The sequence below is a fragment of the Nicotiana tabacum genome, chromosome 24 (assembly GCF_000715075.1).
Source record: "Nicotiana tabacum cultivar K326 chromosome 24, ASM71507v2, whole genome shotgun sequence".
Classification (NCBI taxonomy): Eukaryota; Viridiplantae; Streptophyta; class Magnoliopsida; order Solanales; family Solanaceae; genus Nicotiana; species Nicotiana tabacum.
The window spans coordinates 79,160,223-79,177,264 of NC_134103.1; the positions used below are offsets into that span (position 1 = coordinate 79,160,223).

A 17,042-nucleotide genomic window follows, 5' to 3' on the forward strand; every position below is an offset into this window, starting at 1 on the left:
ATACTTATAAAATATATATTATTTCTGAAAAATGGGGCCCCTCAAAATTGGGGGCCTAAGGCACATGCCTTACCCATCGTACTGTTATAGCCGGCCTTGCCTCTGAGTATTTATACTAAAATGTCAACGCTAAAAACATGCAAAAAAAAAAAAATTTAAGGAGGTTAACGATTGGTTAAGATGATGGTGAAGGTCTTAATATATTAGTTCCTCAAGTAATACCGACCACTTAGCTCCTAGTCAAATGTTGTTGGCCGCACCCTAAAAGTGTGATGTAGATCAGAGGCGGATTTAGGATTTTTAGAATGTGCATGCACCACTAAATTAATGAAAGGAGAAAATAAAGTATTAAGTGATAATTGATATATGCTTTTTGGGGTAAATAACTCAGTATTCAACCAAGTGTATCATTCAACCCTTGTGGAGCATGAGTACCAACTGTAACGACCCTGACCGTTTTAATTATTTTAGCCCCCATCCCCTATTTATTACTTCCTCTATGTTAAGAATGGAAATGGTTGGCAAGATTGCATGCTTGGTGGTTTTGTGCATGGTGATGACTGCACCCTATGGAGAGGCGGCATTTACCTGCGGTTCGGTTCAGGCTGCCATGCTTAATTGCCTGCCTTATCTGCAAAATCGTGGCCCTCTCGGAAACTGCTGTAACGTCATTAAAGGTTTAGTGAGTGCAGCGAAGACCCAAGAGGACCGTAGGATTGCATGCAGTTGTATAAAAACAGCTGCTACTATTCTCAAAGGTGTTGATTTTGGCAAAGCTGCTGGTCTTGGTGGTGCTTGTGGCTTCAACACTCCCTTCAAGTTGAGCCTCTCCACTGACTGTTCCAAGTATGTTATTATAATTCACCCTAATTCTACCATAATATAATAAATTTTGGGTTGCAGATATATATATGACAAAATAAGTAATATGTTTTTTAAATATTTTGAATTTTGGTCCGGGGAAGAGCTGGACTACATGGGTTTACTGTACGCAACTGTTTCCATGACTCGAACCCGTGACCTCCTGGTTCCCATTGAGTTTCTAAATATGTAAATTTTTTTTTAAGAAAATTAAAAGTTCTATGTTCAAATTCACTCTGAAAATTAACTAGTTTGACCCTCGGATAAAGTTCATATCTCAATGCTTGCTATATAGTTTTCCTGATACATTGAATAATGCTGATAAAAGAGAAGATTATTGTACATTTATAGCCAGTAAATTTCTTGGCTAATGTTGATTTAATCTAATGTGGCGATGCAGGGTCCAGTAAGTTTCTTGGTTGATGGTGGTAGCGCAATCATGTGGAGAAGAATAAGATGCATGGATCGATTTTGATCATGTGCTTAATTATGGGTCGTGTCTGTTGTCTCTTTCTTTCTATTTTCGAGTCTTGTAATAAAACTTTGGCGGTTGGTTGTATTATGGTTGAATGGTTGTATTACGATTCCATTCAATCTTGATATATAATTACATATTCTACTAGTATCTTATTTTGTTCTGTCTCTCTTTCGAGATTTCCTTTTCTCTGTTTTTCTTTTTCACTTACGTATGGATAAGAAATAGATGGCCCACCTGACATTTTCTTTAGAGATATTCTTACACAGAAAATCACTATATGTAAAGTAGAACAGAATCTAATGACGAGTAAAAAACGATACAATATGCTATATAACAAATGTAAAGAAAAGATCAATCCATAAAACTAGAGAACACCCATTACCTGAAAGAGATTCTTGAGCTAACGAATGATGATTCAGTTTGAAAATAGAATTTTTTATAAATGAATAGTTTGAGAATGACAACATTAGATTTGTGTTATTGATTTAATTAATTAATAAGATTCGTTGAGAATGTTTACTAATGTCTCCTAAAACAACATTATTTTTTTTTTTTTTTTTTAAAATTAAAGTCGTCTTGTAATAACGGGGTTTGGCATCGACCCCTACAGATTAATAACAAAAGTTGAAGACATGAAGGAGTGGGAGATAAAACTTAACCTCCTCATAATATGGATAAGAGTTGGACATGCCCAACTCTTTACGATAAGCTTGCAAAAAATCGATGCTATGAAATATAAAACAAGATAGAGAGTATACAATAAACAGGAAAAAAGCTCTCTACATAATGCATGTTAATGCTATACCTAGGACAAAAATTAAAAGCATGGTTAGTCATTAGCATCATATACGAAAGTAGTCTTGGAGGATCTTATTCTGAAGCTTGCTAATTAATCCTTATCCATAAATTAAAGCATAGACCTTTAGCTTGACTTGGGAGTTCATGAGCAGAGAAATAGCATTTAGTACTGGTTCTTTCTAATTCTTCTTTAGCCGGTGCATCTGCGACCCTATTAGCTTCTTTATAGCAATGTGTGACGTGGAACGCCTCAAAGTTTATCATGATTTTCTAAATTTCCTCTATGTTGCGTCTTAAATTCCAAGGAGGTTTTATCTTTCCATTAACCCAAGCAGGTTGGTTTTTTTTTTATATAAAGCTCCCAGTATATCTGGGCTTTCATTGCTAATAGGAGATTACACACGAGGAGGATGTGGCCTTGCCTCAGTAACAAAATAAGTTTTGTGCAGTATTACATGAATTTACTGACACAGTTGCAAATAAGGAAGTAAAGCACACTTAACTAACATAAAAATTTGCCTTATCATATCTTATTCTCATACTAGGTAGTTGCCATTTATCTAAGTGGTATGCTCCTTTAGCATCTCTCGGAAGATCTTGAAATGCAAAAAGAATCCTGCCCTCCTGTATAGTATTTGCATGTTTTGCTAGGCCATCTGCCACTTGATTGGCTTCTCTCCAGCAGTGTCTAACTTCTACATTTGCTTGACATAACATCTGCTTAGTTTGTTGAATGATAGCTTTACGTTTACAGTTCTCCACGGTGTCTTTGATAAGCATATTGGCAATTATTAGAGAGTCAATCTCTAAAACGATATCACCAAACCCATGTTGAATACACCATTCCAAACCATATTTGGCTGCATGAGCTTCAGCCAAATTGTTACTGCTGCATCTTTTAGGAACTACAAAGGCCACTATCATATTCCCCCTGCAATCTCTGACAATGCCTCCCATACCTGCTAAACCAGAAGAGTGAAGGACGCTCCCATTAGTGTTAAGTTTAACTTTACCTTCAGGGGGTAACTCCCATAGAACAATCAAGGTTTTAGGATTATGTCTGAGCCTTTCGACTAACTCACAGATTTTATGCCAAGGCTGATCCCAATCACAGCTGGGAAATGCCAATTTTAGAGTTGTTCTAAGGATCCAAAAGGTGTTATGGTATACTCTACTATACGCAATCTTCTTTTTGTCTCCATATTTACATGAAGTAATTCCTTTCCATACCTCCCAACATATAGCCAAAGGAGTAATATTTAAGATCATTTTATGTACCATGTTAACTGGTATAGTACCAAACCATCCTTGCAGTACCGCTCTAATAGGCCTTTTATGGTGAAAGATACCTAGAGGGCCACCAAAATCATTCCACAACTTAACAGCCAGATCACTATCAATAAAAACATGTTGAAGAGTTTCACATTTTGGAGCATTACAACAATGGCATCTGAAAACAACATAGTTCCCAAATTTGTACATTAATTCATCAATAGGCAATTTTTTATGTAATACCCTCCATGCTAGAAAGGAGATCTTAAAAGGGATTTTGTTATGCCAAACTTTTTGGAACAAAATATCATGAGAGCTATGGTTACTTTCTTCTGATAAACTATTTTGGTGGAGAATTTTCCATCTTCAGATTTAGCCCAAATAGGATAATCCTCATGCTCATGTTTCCCTATCGGAACAGTGAGAATATGATTCACCATGGTTACTGGAAGGACTTCTGAGAGCTTGATCATATTCCAAGTTCCTTGAGTTATGTAATCTGATATTCTTTTCCTATGGAACCTAGCTGGACAGGGGTATATTTTTGCAAGTGCACCCTTACCTGTCCAATTATCCCACCAGAAATTAGTATCACCGTTGTTGATATTCCAAAGAATATTTTCGTCATCTTGATCTTTAACATCCAAAAGATATTTCGAGGCATGAGATTGCCCACTTCTCTATGTTTTAGCCTTTGGATGTTGTAAATGCAGTACTTGCTAATGATGAAAGAGCTCCAGAGGTTGTGATTGGTTCTTAGATTCCGCCACCTTTTAATAGCAAAAGCGGGTTGGTTATAATTCATTATTTAGTATATCTTGATCCAGCTTATTTCAGCCCAAATAAACTTTGACTGTGCCATTTACCCGCTATCTATTAATTCGACTCATTTTGACCCGCTTAAGTTCTGTCCAGACTATCCATTTACTACCCCTAGTTCGAATATACGAAGGAATTTTAAGAAAACTAAACAATTATGTTAAAGTTGTTTTCTGGTATGTACGTTAGGGATGAGCGATGCAATTAATTTTATAATCTAGTAGTGAAACAGCTCGGAGGAAAATCAATTGACTCAAAAGCAAAAAAGGTAGCTCAAGCACTAGACAACCATATTGAGATTTACTCGCCAACTGAAAACAACATAATCCATTTATTTGAAAAACAAATGACCACACCTCTCCGTTCACAATTACACACTTATTTTAGGTAACAACAAAGGTTCCAAATTACACACAAGTTCCATATGGAAGTTATATGGCAGTACAAGGGAGAGCAGGAGCAGGCCGCGTTGTTAGGAAGAGAAATGGTCATTTGGTAATGGCATTTGCAACTCTAATACAATTCTCAGCTAACAACTTCTCAGAAGCACAGGCTGCTCTTCAGGGAACATTGTGGTGTTGCTAATAAGGTTTTGCGGGGTTGATCCTAGAACTTGATTCAATGCTAGTAGTTAACATGATTCTTGACACAACTAATATTCCCTGAAGACTACAAAGGGATATTGGTAAAACCCAGGAGAAAGTCACACAACATGGAATCAAAGTACAACATTGTTATAGGGAAGGAAATCACGTGGCAGATTCCTTGGCCAAATATGCAACAACTTTGGATGATGAATGCATGTACTTTCATGAAGCTGACCTCCCTAGTGAAGCTAGAGGAGCAATAAGGATGGATAGAATGCAAATGCCCTCTTTCAGAATTAAAACTACTAAACACTCGTGGTGGTACTTTGATCCACCTTAGGATGATGCTCTCACATATGGAGGTATAATTGTGTTATCGTCTTAAGCTATACAAACTCCATGTTGCGCAGTGCCTTGGGAACAAAGTTATTGTTACATCATACAAGTGCCCCAGTGCACACCATCTTTAAGTTTCGACATCAACACGGTATCAAGGTTTCTACTTAACGTTCAAGACAATATTTGCTAAAAAAAAAAAAAGATTCCAAATTAAATGAACAAAAATCACAATTACAATTGAAAATAATTAACCAAATTCTTAACACACGCATGAATCTTGATTTTATCAGCATCATTAGCAATATTTAGTTCACCTTCCTGCAGTTGACACGAATTTGGCCTTGGTTCCCAGTCAATGGCTTGATATTTCCCATCTTAATCATAGACTCAGTGAAATCTTTAGAGAAAGTCCCAAGGTTGGTACTATATGTCTTAACAAGATCATCAGTCTGGCCTCCACTAAACAATGCTTGATCAGAATGTAAAATCCCTTTCTTGGACACCAAGTTACTAAAATATTTCGAGTCGAAAAGAGCAGGTGTTGGATCAAGGGAAGCAAGGTTAGAATCACCTCCACTACGTGGACAATTGGCTTGTCGTTGGCTTGCAAAGGTGGAATCAATGTTAGTCTCACTGTATATGCGGTCTCTAAAGGTGAAACACTGAGCAAACCCTAATGTGTGGCCACCCGAGAGCGCGACGAGGTCTTCCTCATCCAAGCCTTGATTCTTGAAGTTGTTGATAAGTGCAGGTAAGTCCATGAATGGAGATGGGATGTCGTTGTTGGCCATGGTTCTACTTGCTGTAGTGGAGTCTCTTCTTCCCAATTTCACTTCCCATGTTGGTCCATGTAGCTGTTCATGTAAAAATGTTTCAGTTTAATTATATACTGAAGGTTCATAACATTTGCAGTATACACAATTAGGTATAACCAGATTCATTATTTGAAGTTTATGAGTTCCTAAATCGACCTCAAGTTAATATATACTAGTAACTGAGTTTGCCGGTATAATATTTATAAATATTTAGTGAATTTCATAATACGCGTATATAGGGTTTTCAAAAAGTTATCGGGTTCATGTGTTAATATATAGGTGGAGGATATCTACAAATTTTGCGTTGACTCTCAAACGCACTATGAGGCTTGATACTAATTCTTTATTTCGTATTCAGCTAAAAATATCTACTTAATCTATCTCAACTTGGGCTTGTAAGTCGATCAGTTTTTGAATAATAGTTCACTAGTTTACTAATTAATCTGGAGTATGATGGACTTTAATTTAAACATTAACTATGGTTAGGAAAAATATTAACAAGTGAAAACCATATTTGTAGCTTATGTTAGGATAGAAGGGGAGTAATACGCACAGCAACTACAGAATCACGAGCTGCAACTGCCAAGATGTCCGCACAAGATACAACCGGACGTCCACAAGCTTTATCAACCTCGGATTTGATTTTATCAATCACCTCAAATCCTCTAGCAGAATTGTTATTAGCTCTAGCAGTCTTTTCACTATCAATAGTAGCCGTTTGATCAAGAAGAATCGAAGCATCACAACCCTTCATTAACAAAACATGCATTAGTAACGACATCTCAATGAATTCATTCCTAACTTCAATATTTTAGGTCAAATACTCAGATGCTTTCACAAATAAAAAATAGGAAGTGCAAGAAAAATAATGTAAGCTCACATTAACGAAACAATCATGAAAATGCAGACGTAGCAGAGAAGCGCCCATTCGTCTCTCTTTCTGGATTGCAGCCTTAACAACCCGATTAATTGTTGGTAAAGCTTCAGGACAAACATCCTCGTAGAAATCATCTGATAATTCTGAAAATGCCATGACTGCTAAACAAAACATGATCAACACATGAAGGAAGAGGAAGCTACGTGAAACCATTATTGATAGTCTATGAAGTTCTGCACTTTCTTTGTGATGTTTCTGATTTTGTGTGATGATGAGAGTAAAATGTGGCTACATTTATAGGTAAGAAAAATGTCGAACTATTGTAACACGACAATGGTTATAGGTTTAGCAACTCTCACAAGAATGAGCCAGACTTTGACAATTTCTGAGAGGACGGTTTTTAAATATTTTCTGGTCCGCGGTATCAATTAATGCACGAAATGTTCAGACTTGGTAATTGTAAATTATTGCAAATTTGAGTGGGTCGGAGTCTCTCGTTTTATGATAATTAAAATCAAACCTACTACTTAGGAAACGACCAGATTAAAACCATATCAATTTTGACTTAGCAAATAAATTGTACGTCGTAATTAATTAACTCCCACTTTGTATACCGGTAGCTTTTTATTGAATTTTTCTCTTTGCATGGCCGTAGCCAATTTTCTTCGAGGATATATGGCCAAAAGATTTACTTCACGAGAATGGTTTATATAGACTGCTATTATATGAGAGAGTTGTTGATATATAAAATAAATAAAAATATGCTATCTCTAACAATTTAAGCTTTCAAATGAGATGGTTTACACTTTGGCGTGTCATCAGCAGACATAGTTCTGGATTCGAGATTCACCATCTATGATGAAAAAGAGTTTTTACGTTTTTCTCATGAATGAAAAATAGGGCTGCATGTGAGGGGCATGGTGAAGACATAACTAACTAAATAAATGTATGCTCTCTCTCTACATTTTAAGCATCTACATGAGATGGTCTCAAAATTCGATAGGAGTACTTAAGGAGTTTTGCAAATTAATACTCCATCTGTTCACTTTTATTTGTACACAAGGGATTTGACACGCTCCTTAAGAAGTGATAAATGAAATACATATTTTACTATAACACCCACAATAATGATAGCATTTTTAAGAAGTCTTGAGAAATGATTTGAGAAATGAGTAGTTAATGAAAAGGGTAAAACAGGAAAAAAAATTAGTTCTTTCTTGATTTGTTAAAATTGACTAGTAAAAATAAAAATATATTTTTAATATAGCAGACAACGTAAAAGTGAAGGGAGGGAGTAATATAAAAAGCAACTACCAACTCCAAATTTGAAAGGGAAAAAATAAAGTCAACTTGTCTACAAAAAGAATTAGCAAGAACCAAATATTGAAATAATTAAGAACAACAACTCAACGTGAACTATATGGAGAAAAATAGCCTCTGAGAATCTGTACTAAATATCAACGTCAACATGCAAATAAATTTTGTAATGAGGGGTAGCCATTGGTTAATGATGCTAAAGGTCTTAATTGTTTCTTTAAAGAATAGAGCGGGCTATTTGTCACTGTTAATATTGGCTCATTTATTAATTACTTATGGGGCACGTTAATTCAACATTAATCATGTGGCTCTTGCCATACCACACTCACCGAAAATCTTTTAAACAAAATATGCAGAAGAAAATACGTAAGCGTCAGTAGATCAACAACTGCGTTTGAATAATACGTTTTCTATATATTTTGTCAAGGTATTAATTACAGTTTAATCCTCAATAGTATTTAGTATTAGTTCATATATTTATGCACTTGGCATGTTAATTAATTTTTCGGGATGCCACCATCTAGTCCCCGGTCGGATTTGTCTAATAGTCATGTACTGAATCCTTATCAATTTTACTCTTTGGAGTGATTCATCTAGGGTTGGGAGGGTATATACCGTAACTATTCTCTTTTCCACTATTTTTATCAATGAAAATATCTTTTAGCCGTAACTAGTGCTTTTCTTAAAAGTACTTTTCAAAAAAATGCTTTTGGTGAGAAGCAATTTGTATTTGGCTAATTAATTTGAAAAATATTTTTGAGTAGTAATTAGTGTTTGGCTAAACTTTTGAAAACTGCTACCTCCTTAGAGACATCAACCAGAATTAATATCAATACCTATACCACCGTAATTTTAGCACGGAGTCCGATCACGACCCGATCGACTAGGCTGTCTTATTTGAAGACATCAACCAAAATCATAATTTCAATTACAATTTCCAGCACGGTCACAACCATGTGTGCGGCATCGTGTCCGATCACGACCCGATAGGCTAGGCTGGCTTATTGGAGACACCAAACTTTTTTATACCAATCAATCCCATCCCAATTAAGGGGATTAATTTTATCACATCAATCTCATCCCAAATAAGGGGAATAATTCACAAAAATAACATAGGTGCAAATGTATTTACTCATCATCTTTCACATTGTGTAAATCTCCACTAGTATTTTCAACCAATAACAACAACAATATTTCCTTAGCTCTTTTGGCCATTCACAAGATTCGTTATTCAAGGCGTGGCCATATTTGATATTCCACACTTTTATTTTTTTTCTCTCATGTATCATCATCATAAATATCAACATACATATAATATTCCGAAAATCACAACTTTAAGTTCATTAGAAATGAACAATTTAAGCACAATAGATTTCTTTCAAGGAAATGGAGTAAAATAATTGGCAATTGATGAGCAAGTTAAAATCATCAATAAATAACACGCTATTTATTCTTGACATATTTTTTTTCACAAAGGGCAATACACAATTTCCACTCATGAATATGTAAGAACGCAAAACGCATTGAAAATACTCACAAATCATAGCGTCTGTTAAAACAGCCACGTATGAGCATGAATTTATTTCATAAGCTTTTAGGCAATTCTATTTTCGATATCAATTTTGGAACAGTTGAATCAAAGCTCATTTCATAATCTTTCTCACATCATCTTATTTCATTGGCACCATTGGCCACAAGTATAACTTTCACTCTTGGCACATTGGCCACACTTTATATTCTCAATTCACTTATTTCACTTCCAACCATCTTTATAGATTATCAACAATAAGACATTTCCAATCAAAACTTTAGGTACACATATGAGAAATTAAGAGTCTTAAGCATATTGAGATTCTCTCACATAATTTGGCATCATAGCCTTCATTTGAAACATGTCTCAAAGACATAACATTTTAATACACATATCATTCTTGAACACATTTTCAAAGGATAACATAATGTGATAGGAACATTCGTAATACGTTTTGAATACATAATTCTCGACATTTTTCTTATTCGGGACAATCGAATTTATTGGGAACATCTCGGAACATAGAATAAATAACTTGAGATAACCATATTTGAAACTTATGGGAAACATTATGGAATTCAATTCCTAGAGAGAAAGTTTAGCCAACATACCTTGATGGAGCTCTTTAGCGATATTAAAACCACCAACTACTCTTACAACTTCAATCTACATCAACATAATTCAATTGGACCAATATTAGTAAATATTTCCAGGTTTTTGGTCATTTTGGCATTTTATCAAACACCTAGAGTGCATAGTATTCAACTACCTTTAGTAATGGTATTTCTCCATCCAACAATACCTCCTTACCACCAACAAGAGAAATCCAAGTGTTCCCCATTATTACAACACTCAAAGATTAATAAAGTAATTATCCCCAAGTATCCAAATAACTGTATCACTCCAGTAATTCTCATGTAGTTCGGGTCTAAATTAAATTGTATTCCTAAGCTCGAAATCAATCGAATTAGCAATAGAAATTCAAGGGGCCTTACACATTAGCCTACATCGGTACCACAAACTTTGAGTTATTGGAGTTTGTTTTTACGGGGCCTTACAGTTACAGTACCAGCTACCACCCCCCCTGCACAACAAGCTCGAGGTGGAGGTCAAACATGTAGAGGTTGCCCTAGAGGGGAAGGCAGGCCAGATATTATGCCCTTCCTACTAGGACGGAGGTCGTTGCATTTGATTCTGTCATCACAAGTATTGTTCCAGTTTGTCATAGAGATGCATTAGTCTTGTTCGATCCAGGCTCCACTTATTCCTATGTGTCATCTTATTTTGCCTCATATTTGGGTGTATTCCGTGATTCTCTGAGTTCTCCTGTCTATGTGTCTACACCCGTTAGTGATTCTATTGTTGTTGACCGTATGTATCGTTCATGTTTGATTGCTCTTAGTGGTTTTGAGACCAGGTCCGATTTATTATTTCTCGGTATGGTGGATTTCGATGTTATTTTGGGCATGGACTAGTTATCGCCCTATCACACTATCCTTGATTGTCATGCCAAGACGGTGACATTGGCTATGCCAGTTCTACCGCGGCTAGAGTAGAAGGGTACCTTAGATCATGTTCCTAGCAGGGTTGTCTCATTTCTAGAGGCTTAGTGAATGGTTGAGAAGGGGTTTGATGCGTATCTGGCATATGTGAGGGATGTTAGTGTTGATACTCCTACCGTCGAGTTAGTTCCGGTAGTGAGGGATTATTCAGACGTATTTTCGGCGGATCTTCCGGGCATGTCGCCCGACAGATATATCGATTTTGACATTGATTTGTTACCAGACACTTAGCCCATTTCTATTCCACCCTATCGTATAGCCCCGATAGAGTTGAAAGAGTTAAAGGAACAATTGCAAGAGTTGCTTGATAAGGGCTTCATTCAGTCTAGTATGTCACCTTGGGGTGCTCCTGTCTTATTTGTAAAGAAGAAGGATGATTCTATGCGAATGTGTATTGATTATCGCCAGTTGAACAAGGTTACAGTGAAGAACAAGTACCCATTGACACATATTGATGACCTATTTGATCAGCTTCAGGGTGCCAGAGTGTTCTCTAAGATCGTCATGCGTTCAAGCTATCATCAGTTAAAGATTCAGGAGCTAGATTTCCTGAAGACTGCCTTCAGGACTCAGTATGGTCACTACGAGTTCCTTGTGATGTCTTTTGGGCTGACTAACGCCCTAGTAACATTCATGCACTTGATGAACAATGTATTTCAGCCCTATCTTGACTCGTTCATTATTGTATTTATTGAAGACATTCTGGTGTACTCCCGGAGTCGGGAGGATCATGAGCAACACCTGAGGACTGTGCTTCATACCTTGAGAGAAAAGATGTTGTATGCAAAAATTTTGAAGTGTGAATTCTGACTAGAGTCGGTGGAATTTTTGGGTCATGTAGTATCGAGTGTGGGGATCAAGGTGGATCCGAAGAAGATTGAAGCAGTGTAGAGTTGGCCCAGACCATTCTCAACTACAGAAATCCGGAGTTTTCTTGGCTTGGCGGGGTATTACTGTCGATTTGTAAAGAATTTCTCGTCTATTGCTGTACCTATAACTAGATTGACCCAGAAGGGGTGCTCTGTTCACGTGGACCGAGGAGTGTGAGGAGAGCTTTCAAAAGCTCAAGAAGGCTTTGACTACAGTCCCAATATTAGTGTTGCCTACTGGTTCGGTGTCCTATATGGTGTATTGTGATGAGTCGTGCATTGGTCTCGACGCGGTGTTGATGCATGACGGTAGGGTGATTGCCTACGCGTCTAGACAGCTGAAGGTGCATGAGAAGAACTATCATGTCCACGACCTCGAGTTAGAAGCTATTGTTCATGCCTTGAAGATCTGGCGGTACTATTTGTATGGTGTCCTTTGTAAGGTCTAGACCGATTACCAGAGTCTACAACATCTGTTTAAATAGAAGGATCTTAACTTGTGGCTGCGGAGATGGTTGGAGCTGCTTAAGGATTATGACATCACCATTCTCTATCAACCCGGGAAGGCCAATATGGTGGCCGATGCCGTGAGTCGCAAGGCGGAGAGTTTGGGCAGTTTATCATATCTACTAGTAGCAGAGAGGACTTTAGCCTTGGATGTTCAGGTCTTGGCCAACCAGTTTGTCAGATTGGATGTTTCCGAGCCAAGCAAAGTTGTGGCTTGTGTGGTTTATCATACTTCTCTTTATGATTGTATCAGAGAGCGTTAGTATGATGACCCTCATTTGCTTGTCCTTAAGGACACAATTCAGCACGGTGATGCCAAGGAAGTCACTATTAGAGATGACGATTATTACAGATGCAAGGCAGGCTATGTGTGCCTAATGTAGATGGCTTGCGTGAGTTGATTCTACAGGAGGCTCACAGTTCACAGTACTCCATTCATCCAGGTGCCGCAAAGATGTATCAGGACTTGAGGCAGCACTATTGGTGGAGGCGGATAAAGAAAGACATAGTGGAATATGTAGCTGGGTGCCTAAATTATCAGCAGGTGAAGTATGAGCATCAACGACCTGGTGGATTGTTTCAGAAGCTAGAGATTCCGAAGTGGAAATGGGAGCAAATCACTTTGGATTTCGTTGTTAGGCTCCCACGGACTTAGAGGAAGTTTGATGCAGTTTGGGTAATTGTGGATAGATTGACCAAGTCAGCTCATTTCATTTATGTAGTTACTACTTATTCTTTGGAGCAGTTGGCTCAGGTTTACATTCATGAGATTGTCAGGCTTCATGGCGTGCCGGTATCTATCATCTCTGATTGGGGTGCGCAGTTTACATCGCGGTTCTGGAGAGACGTACATCATGAGTTGGGTACTCGGGTGGAGTTGAGTACAACATTTCACCCTCAGATGGACTGACAGTCCGAATGCACTATTCAGATATTGTAGGATATTCTTCGTGTGTGTGTGATGGACTTAGGGGGGGTGCTTGGGATCAGTTCTTGCCACTTGCAGAGTTTTCCTACAACAACAGATATCCGTCGAGCATTCAGATGGCACCGTATGTGGCTTTGTATGATAGGCGGTGCCTCTCCAGTGGGTTGGTGCGAGTCAGCGAGGCTAGGCTATTGGGTACAAATTTGGTTCAGGATGCCTTAGAAACTGTTAAATTGATTCAGGATCGACTTCGTACAGCCCAATCCAGGCAGAAGAGTTATGCGGATCATAAGGTTCGGGACGTTGCATTCATGGTTAGGGAGCGGGTCTTGCTCTAGGTTTCGACCATGAAGAGTGTTATGAGGTTCGGGAGGAAGGTCAAGTTGAGCCCTAGGTATATTAGCCCTTTAGAGATTCTTGACAGGGTTGGACAAGGATCTATCTTTTGTTGAGGAGCCGGTGGCCATCTTGGACAGGCAGGTTCGAAAGTTGAGGTCAAAGAACATCGCTTAAGTGAAGGTTCAGTGGAGGGTTCATTCGGTCGAGGAGGCGACATGTGAGACCGAGCATGATATGTGCATCCATTATCCTTATCTTTTCACCACTTCAGGTATGTATCTATACTCGTTTGAGGACAGACGTTAGTTTTAAGAGAGAGAGAGAGGATGTAATGACCATGCCGGTCATTTTGAGAGCATTATCCCCCAACCCCTAATTATTGCTCCCTCTATTTCATTTTTGGGTTTTGTCACTCGTCGGGAGGTTTGGTTTTTGGTTTTGGAGTGAAATGGGAACATAGTCCCTAAAAGTGGAAGTTTAAGTCGTAGAAATTGACCGTAGGTTGATTGGTGTGAAGACAACTCCGTAATGGAGTTTTCACGGTTCCAATAACTCAGTAAGGTGATTTTGATCCTGGGAGCATGTCCAAATGTTGATTTGGAGGTCCGGATATCATTTCGGCATTAATTGTCGAAAGTTGAAAAATTGGATGATTTTAGGAAAGTTTGACCGGGAGTGGACTTTTTGATATCGGGGTCGGATTCTGATTCCGAAAGTTGGAGTAGGTTCGTAATGTCAATTATGATTTGTGTGCAAAAATTGAGGTCAATCGGATTCGCTTTGATAGGTTTCGGCGTCAGATGTACAAGTTAGGAGTTCTTAAGTTCATTAAGCTTGAATTGGGGTGCGATTCGTGATTTTAGCGTTGTTTGATGTGATTTGAAGGATAGACTAAGTTTGTATTGTATTTTAGGACTTGTTGGTAGGTTTGGTTGAGGCCCTGGGGGGCTCCGGATGGTTTCAGATGGTTAACTGATCGAGTTGAGGCTTAGAGAATGGCTGAAGTGCACCAGTTCTGGTGCAATCGCACATGTGCAAGTTTGACCACAGGTGCGAGCTCGCAGAAGCGAGCGGGTGGGCACAGATGCTGAGCTGGAGAAGGTGCCCAGTGGTCGTAGGTGCAACGAGGAGGTCACAGAAGTGGTGTCTCTTATGCTTAAGGATGAGCGCAGAAGCGGAAAGGCCAGGGGGGCCCTGGTGATCGTAGAAGCGGACTTGGTCCGCAGGAGCGCATGCGTAGAATCGCTCCTTGGCCGCAGGAGCGGAAGCGCATATGCGCATTTGGGTCCGTAGAAGAGGACGTGTCTGGACTAAGTGAGAATCACACATGCGATGGGAATTCCGCAGGTGTGGAGCCACAAAAGCGGTTATGGGTTCGTAGATGCGAATTCACTGGGCAGAAAAAGCCTAAGTTCGAGGGTTTGATTTCATTCTCCATTTTTGGACCTTGAGAGCTCGATTGAGGCGACATTTCGAGGGTTTTTCAGAGGAAACATTTGGGTAAGGATTCTTGACTTATATTTGATTAATTTCCACTAAGATATCATTTGTTCTTCATTTAATTAAGGATTTGGGTTGAGAAATTTATGAAAAAGGTGGAAAAATCCTTAGGCCGAATTTTGAGGTTTTGATCAAGAATTTCGTATCGGATTTGAGTAATTTTTTAATGGGTGAACTCGAAATTAAATGGGTGTTTGTATTTTGTGACTTTTTCTCGATTTCGAGATGTGGGTCCGGGTCGACTTTTTGTGGCGATTTTTCGATTCTTTGCTAAAGTCGTAGATTTATTATTTAAATTAGTTTGGCTAGATTTGGGCCGTTCCGAGTCAAAAAATTGAGGGAAAGGCATTCTTATTGACTGATTGAGCTTGGTTTGAGGTAAGTGACTTGTCTAATCTTGTGTGGGGAACCTCCCCTTAGGTTTTGATATTGTTATGATATTTGCAATACGTGAAGGTCGTGTACGCGAGGTGACGAGTGCGTACTCGGGTTAAATGTTGAAAATCTTATTCTTGCTGAGTAGATTAGTTTTTCTAGCATGTATAGTCATCATGTTTAGCTTAATGTCGTATTTTTACGTGTCTTAGATCTTACTTGCAATTTGTGCAACATGTTTAGTTGAATTACCTGCTTCCTTAATTTTGTATTAAGTCCTTAACTGTAGGATTCCTTATTGTACATTCGTTGTTCCATAGGTTATGAGTGTGTATTTACTTTTGTGACTACGGGGTGGTACCTCGAGAGCTCCCCATGTTGCATATTTACTTTTGGGACTGCGAGGCGGTACCTCGAGAGCTCCCCTATTGTGTATTTACTTTTGGGACTATGAGGCGGTACCTCGGGAACGCCCCTGTTGCATATTTACTTTTGGGACTACGAGTCGGTATCTTGGGAGCTTCCCCTATTGTGTATTTGTTTTTGGGACTACGAGGCAGTACCTCGGGATCCCCCATGTTGTTTACCTTTATTTGCTATTTTGTTACCTTTCTATAACTTCTCATTGTTTAAATTCTCAGTCATTTCATTATATTGTTATATCTTCTGCCTTGTTTCCTTTTTATTCCAGTAGGGTCCTGACCTGACCTCGTCACTACTCTACCGAGGTTAGTCTTGAAACTTATTGGGTACTATTGTGGTGTAATCATACTACACTTCTACACATCGTTTGTGCAGATCCAGGTCCTCCTTACCTAACCAGGTACCCGTGAGCTAGGCCGTACGTGGAGACTTCAAGGTGCATCTGCCAGCGTCCGCAGACCTCGGAGTCCCCCTCTACCTTTATGATGGTGATTTATCTATTTTCTTTAGACTCTAATGTGTAGATACACTTAGCATTTTTTCTTTAGAGCTTGTGACTTATTTTCTCTTTAGATTCGAACCGTTCAGAGTTGAAAAATCGAGGGAAAGGCCTTCTAGTTGATTGATTTAGCGTGATTTGAGATAAGTGACTTGTCTAACCTTATGGGGGGGGGGGGATTCCCCTAAGGATTTGGTATTATTATAATAATTGTGATATGTGAATCCGTGTACACAAGGTGATGAGTGCGTACACGGGCTAAATGTGAAATTTCCGATTTTTAGCTATGTAGTTTCCTTTCATGCTTTAATTGAGTCACTTTAACATGTTATAGTCCTCATATTCA

General features: G+C 38.5%; 3 protein-coding genes across 3 annotated transcripts; 1 reads left to right on the plus strand and 2 right to left on the minus strand.

The window, feature by feature from the left end:
• The first annotated feature begins 508 nt into the window (after window positions 1–508).
• Window positions 509–1,405, plus strand: LOC107784513 (non-specific lipid-transfer protein 2-like). The gene is made up of 2 exons (XM_016605656.2): window positions 509–846; window positions 1,262–1,405. The coding sequence occupies exons 1-2, from the start codon at window positions 509–511 to the stop codon at window positions 1,269–1,271; spliced, it is 348 nt and encodes a 115-aa protein (XP_016461142.1). The 3' UTR covers window positions 1,272–1,405.
• A 1,230-nt stretch (window positions 1,406–2,635) lies between these two features.
• Window positions 2,636–3,849, minus strand: LOC107784512 (uncharacterized). Its single transcript, XM_016605655.1, has 2 exons — window positions 3,701–3,849; window positions 2,636–3,587 (listed from the first exon to the last, which is right to left on the minus strand). Exons 1-2 carry the CDS (start codon window positions 3,847–3,849, stop codon window positions 2,636–2,638), a joined length of 1,101 nt encoding a protein of 366 aa, XP_016461141.1.
• Window positions 3,850–4,776: 927 nt separating this feature from the next.
• On the minus strand, window positions 4,777–7,127 carry LOC107784515 (peroxidase 22.3-like). The gene is made up of 3 exons (XM_016605657.2): window positions 6,850–7,127; window positions 6,523–6,717; window positions 4,777–6,008 (listed from the first exon to the last, which is right to left on the minus strand). The coding sequence occupies exons 1-3, from the start codon at window positions 7,057–7,059 to the stop codon at window positions 5,460–5,462; spliced, it is 954 nt and encodes a 317-aa protein (XP_016461143.2). The 5' UTR covers window positions 7,060–7,127; the 3' UTR covers window positions 4,777–5,459.
• Window positions 7,128–17,042: the final 9,915 nt, after the last annotated feature.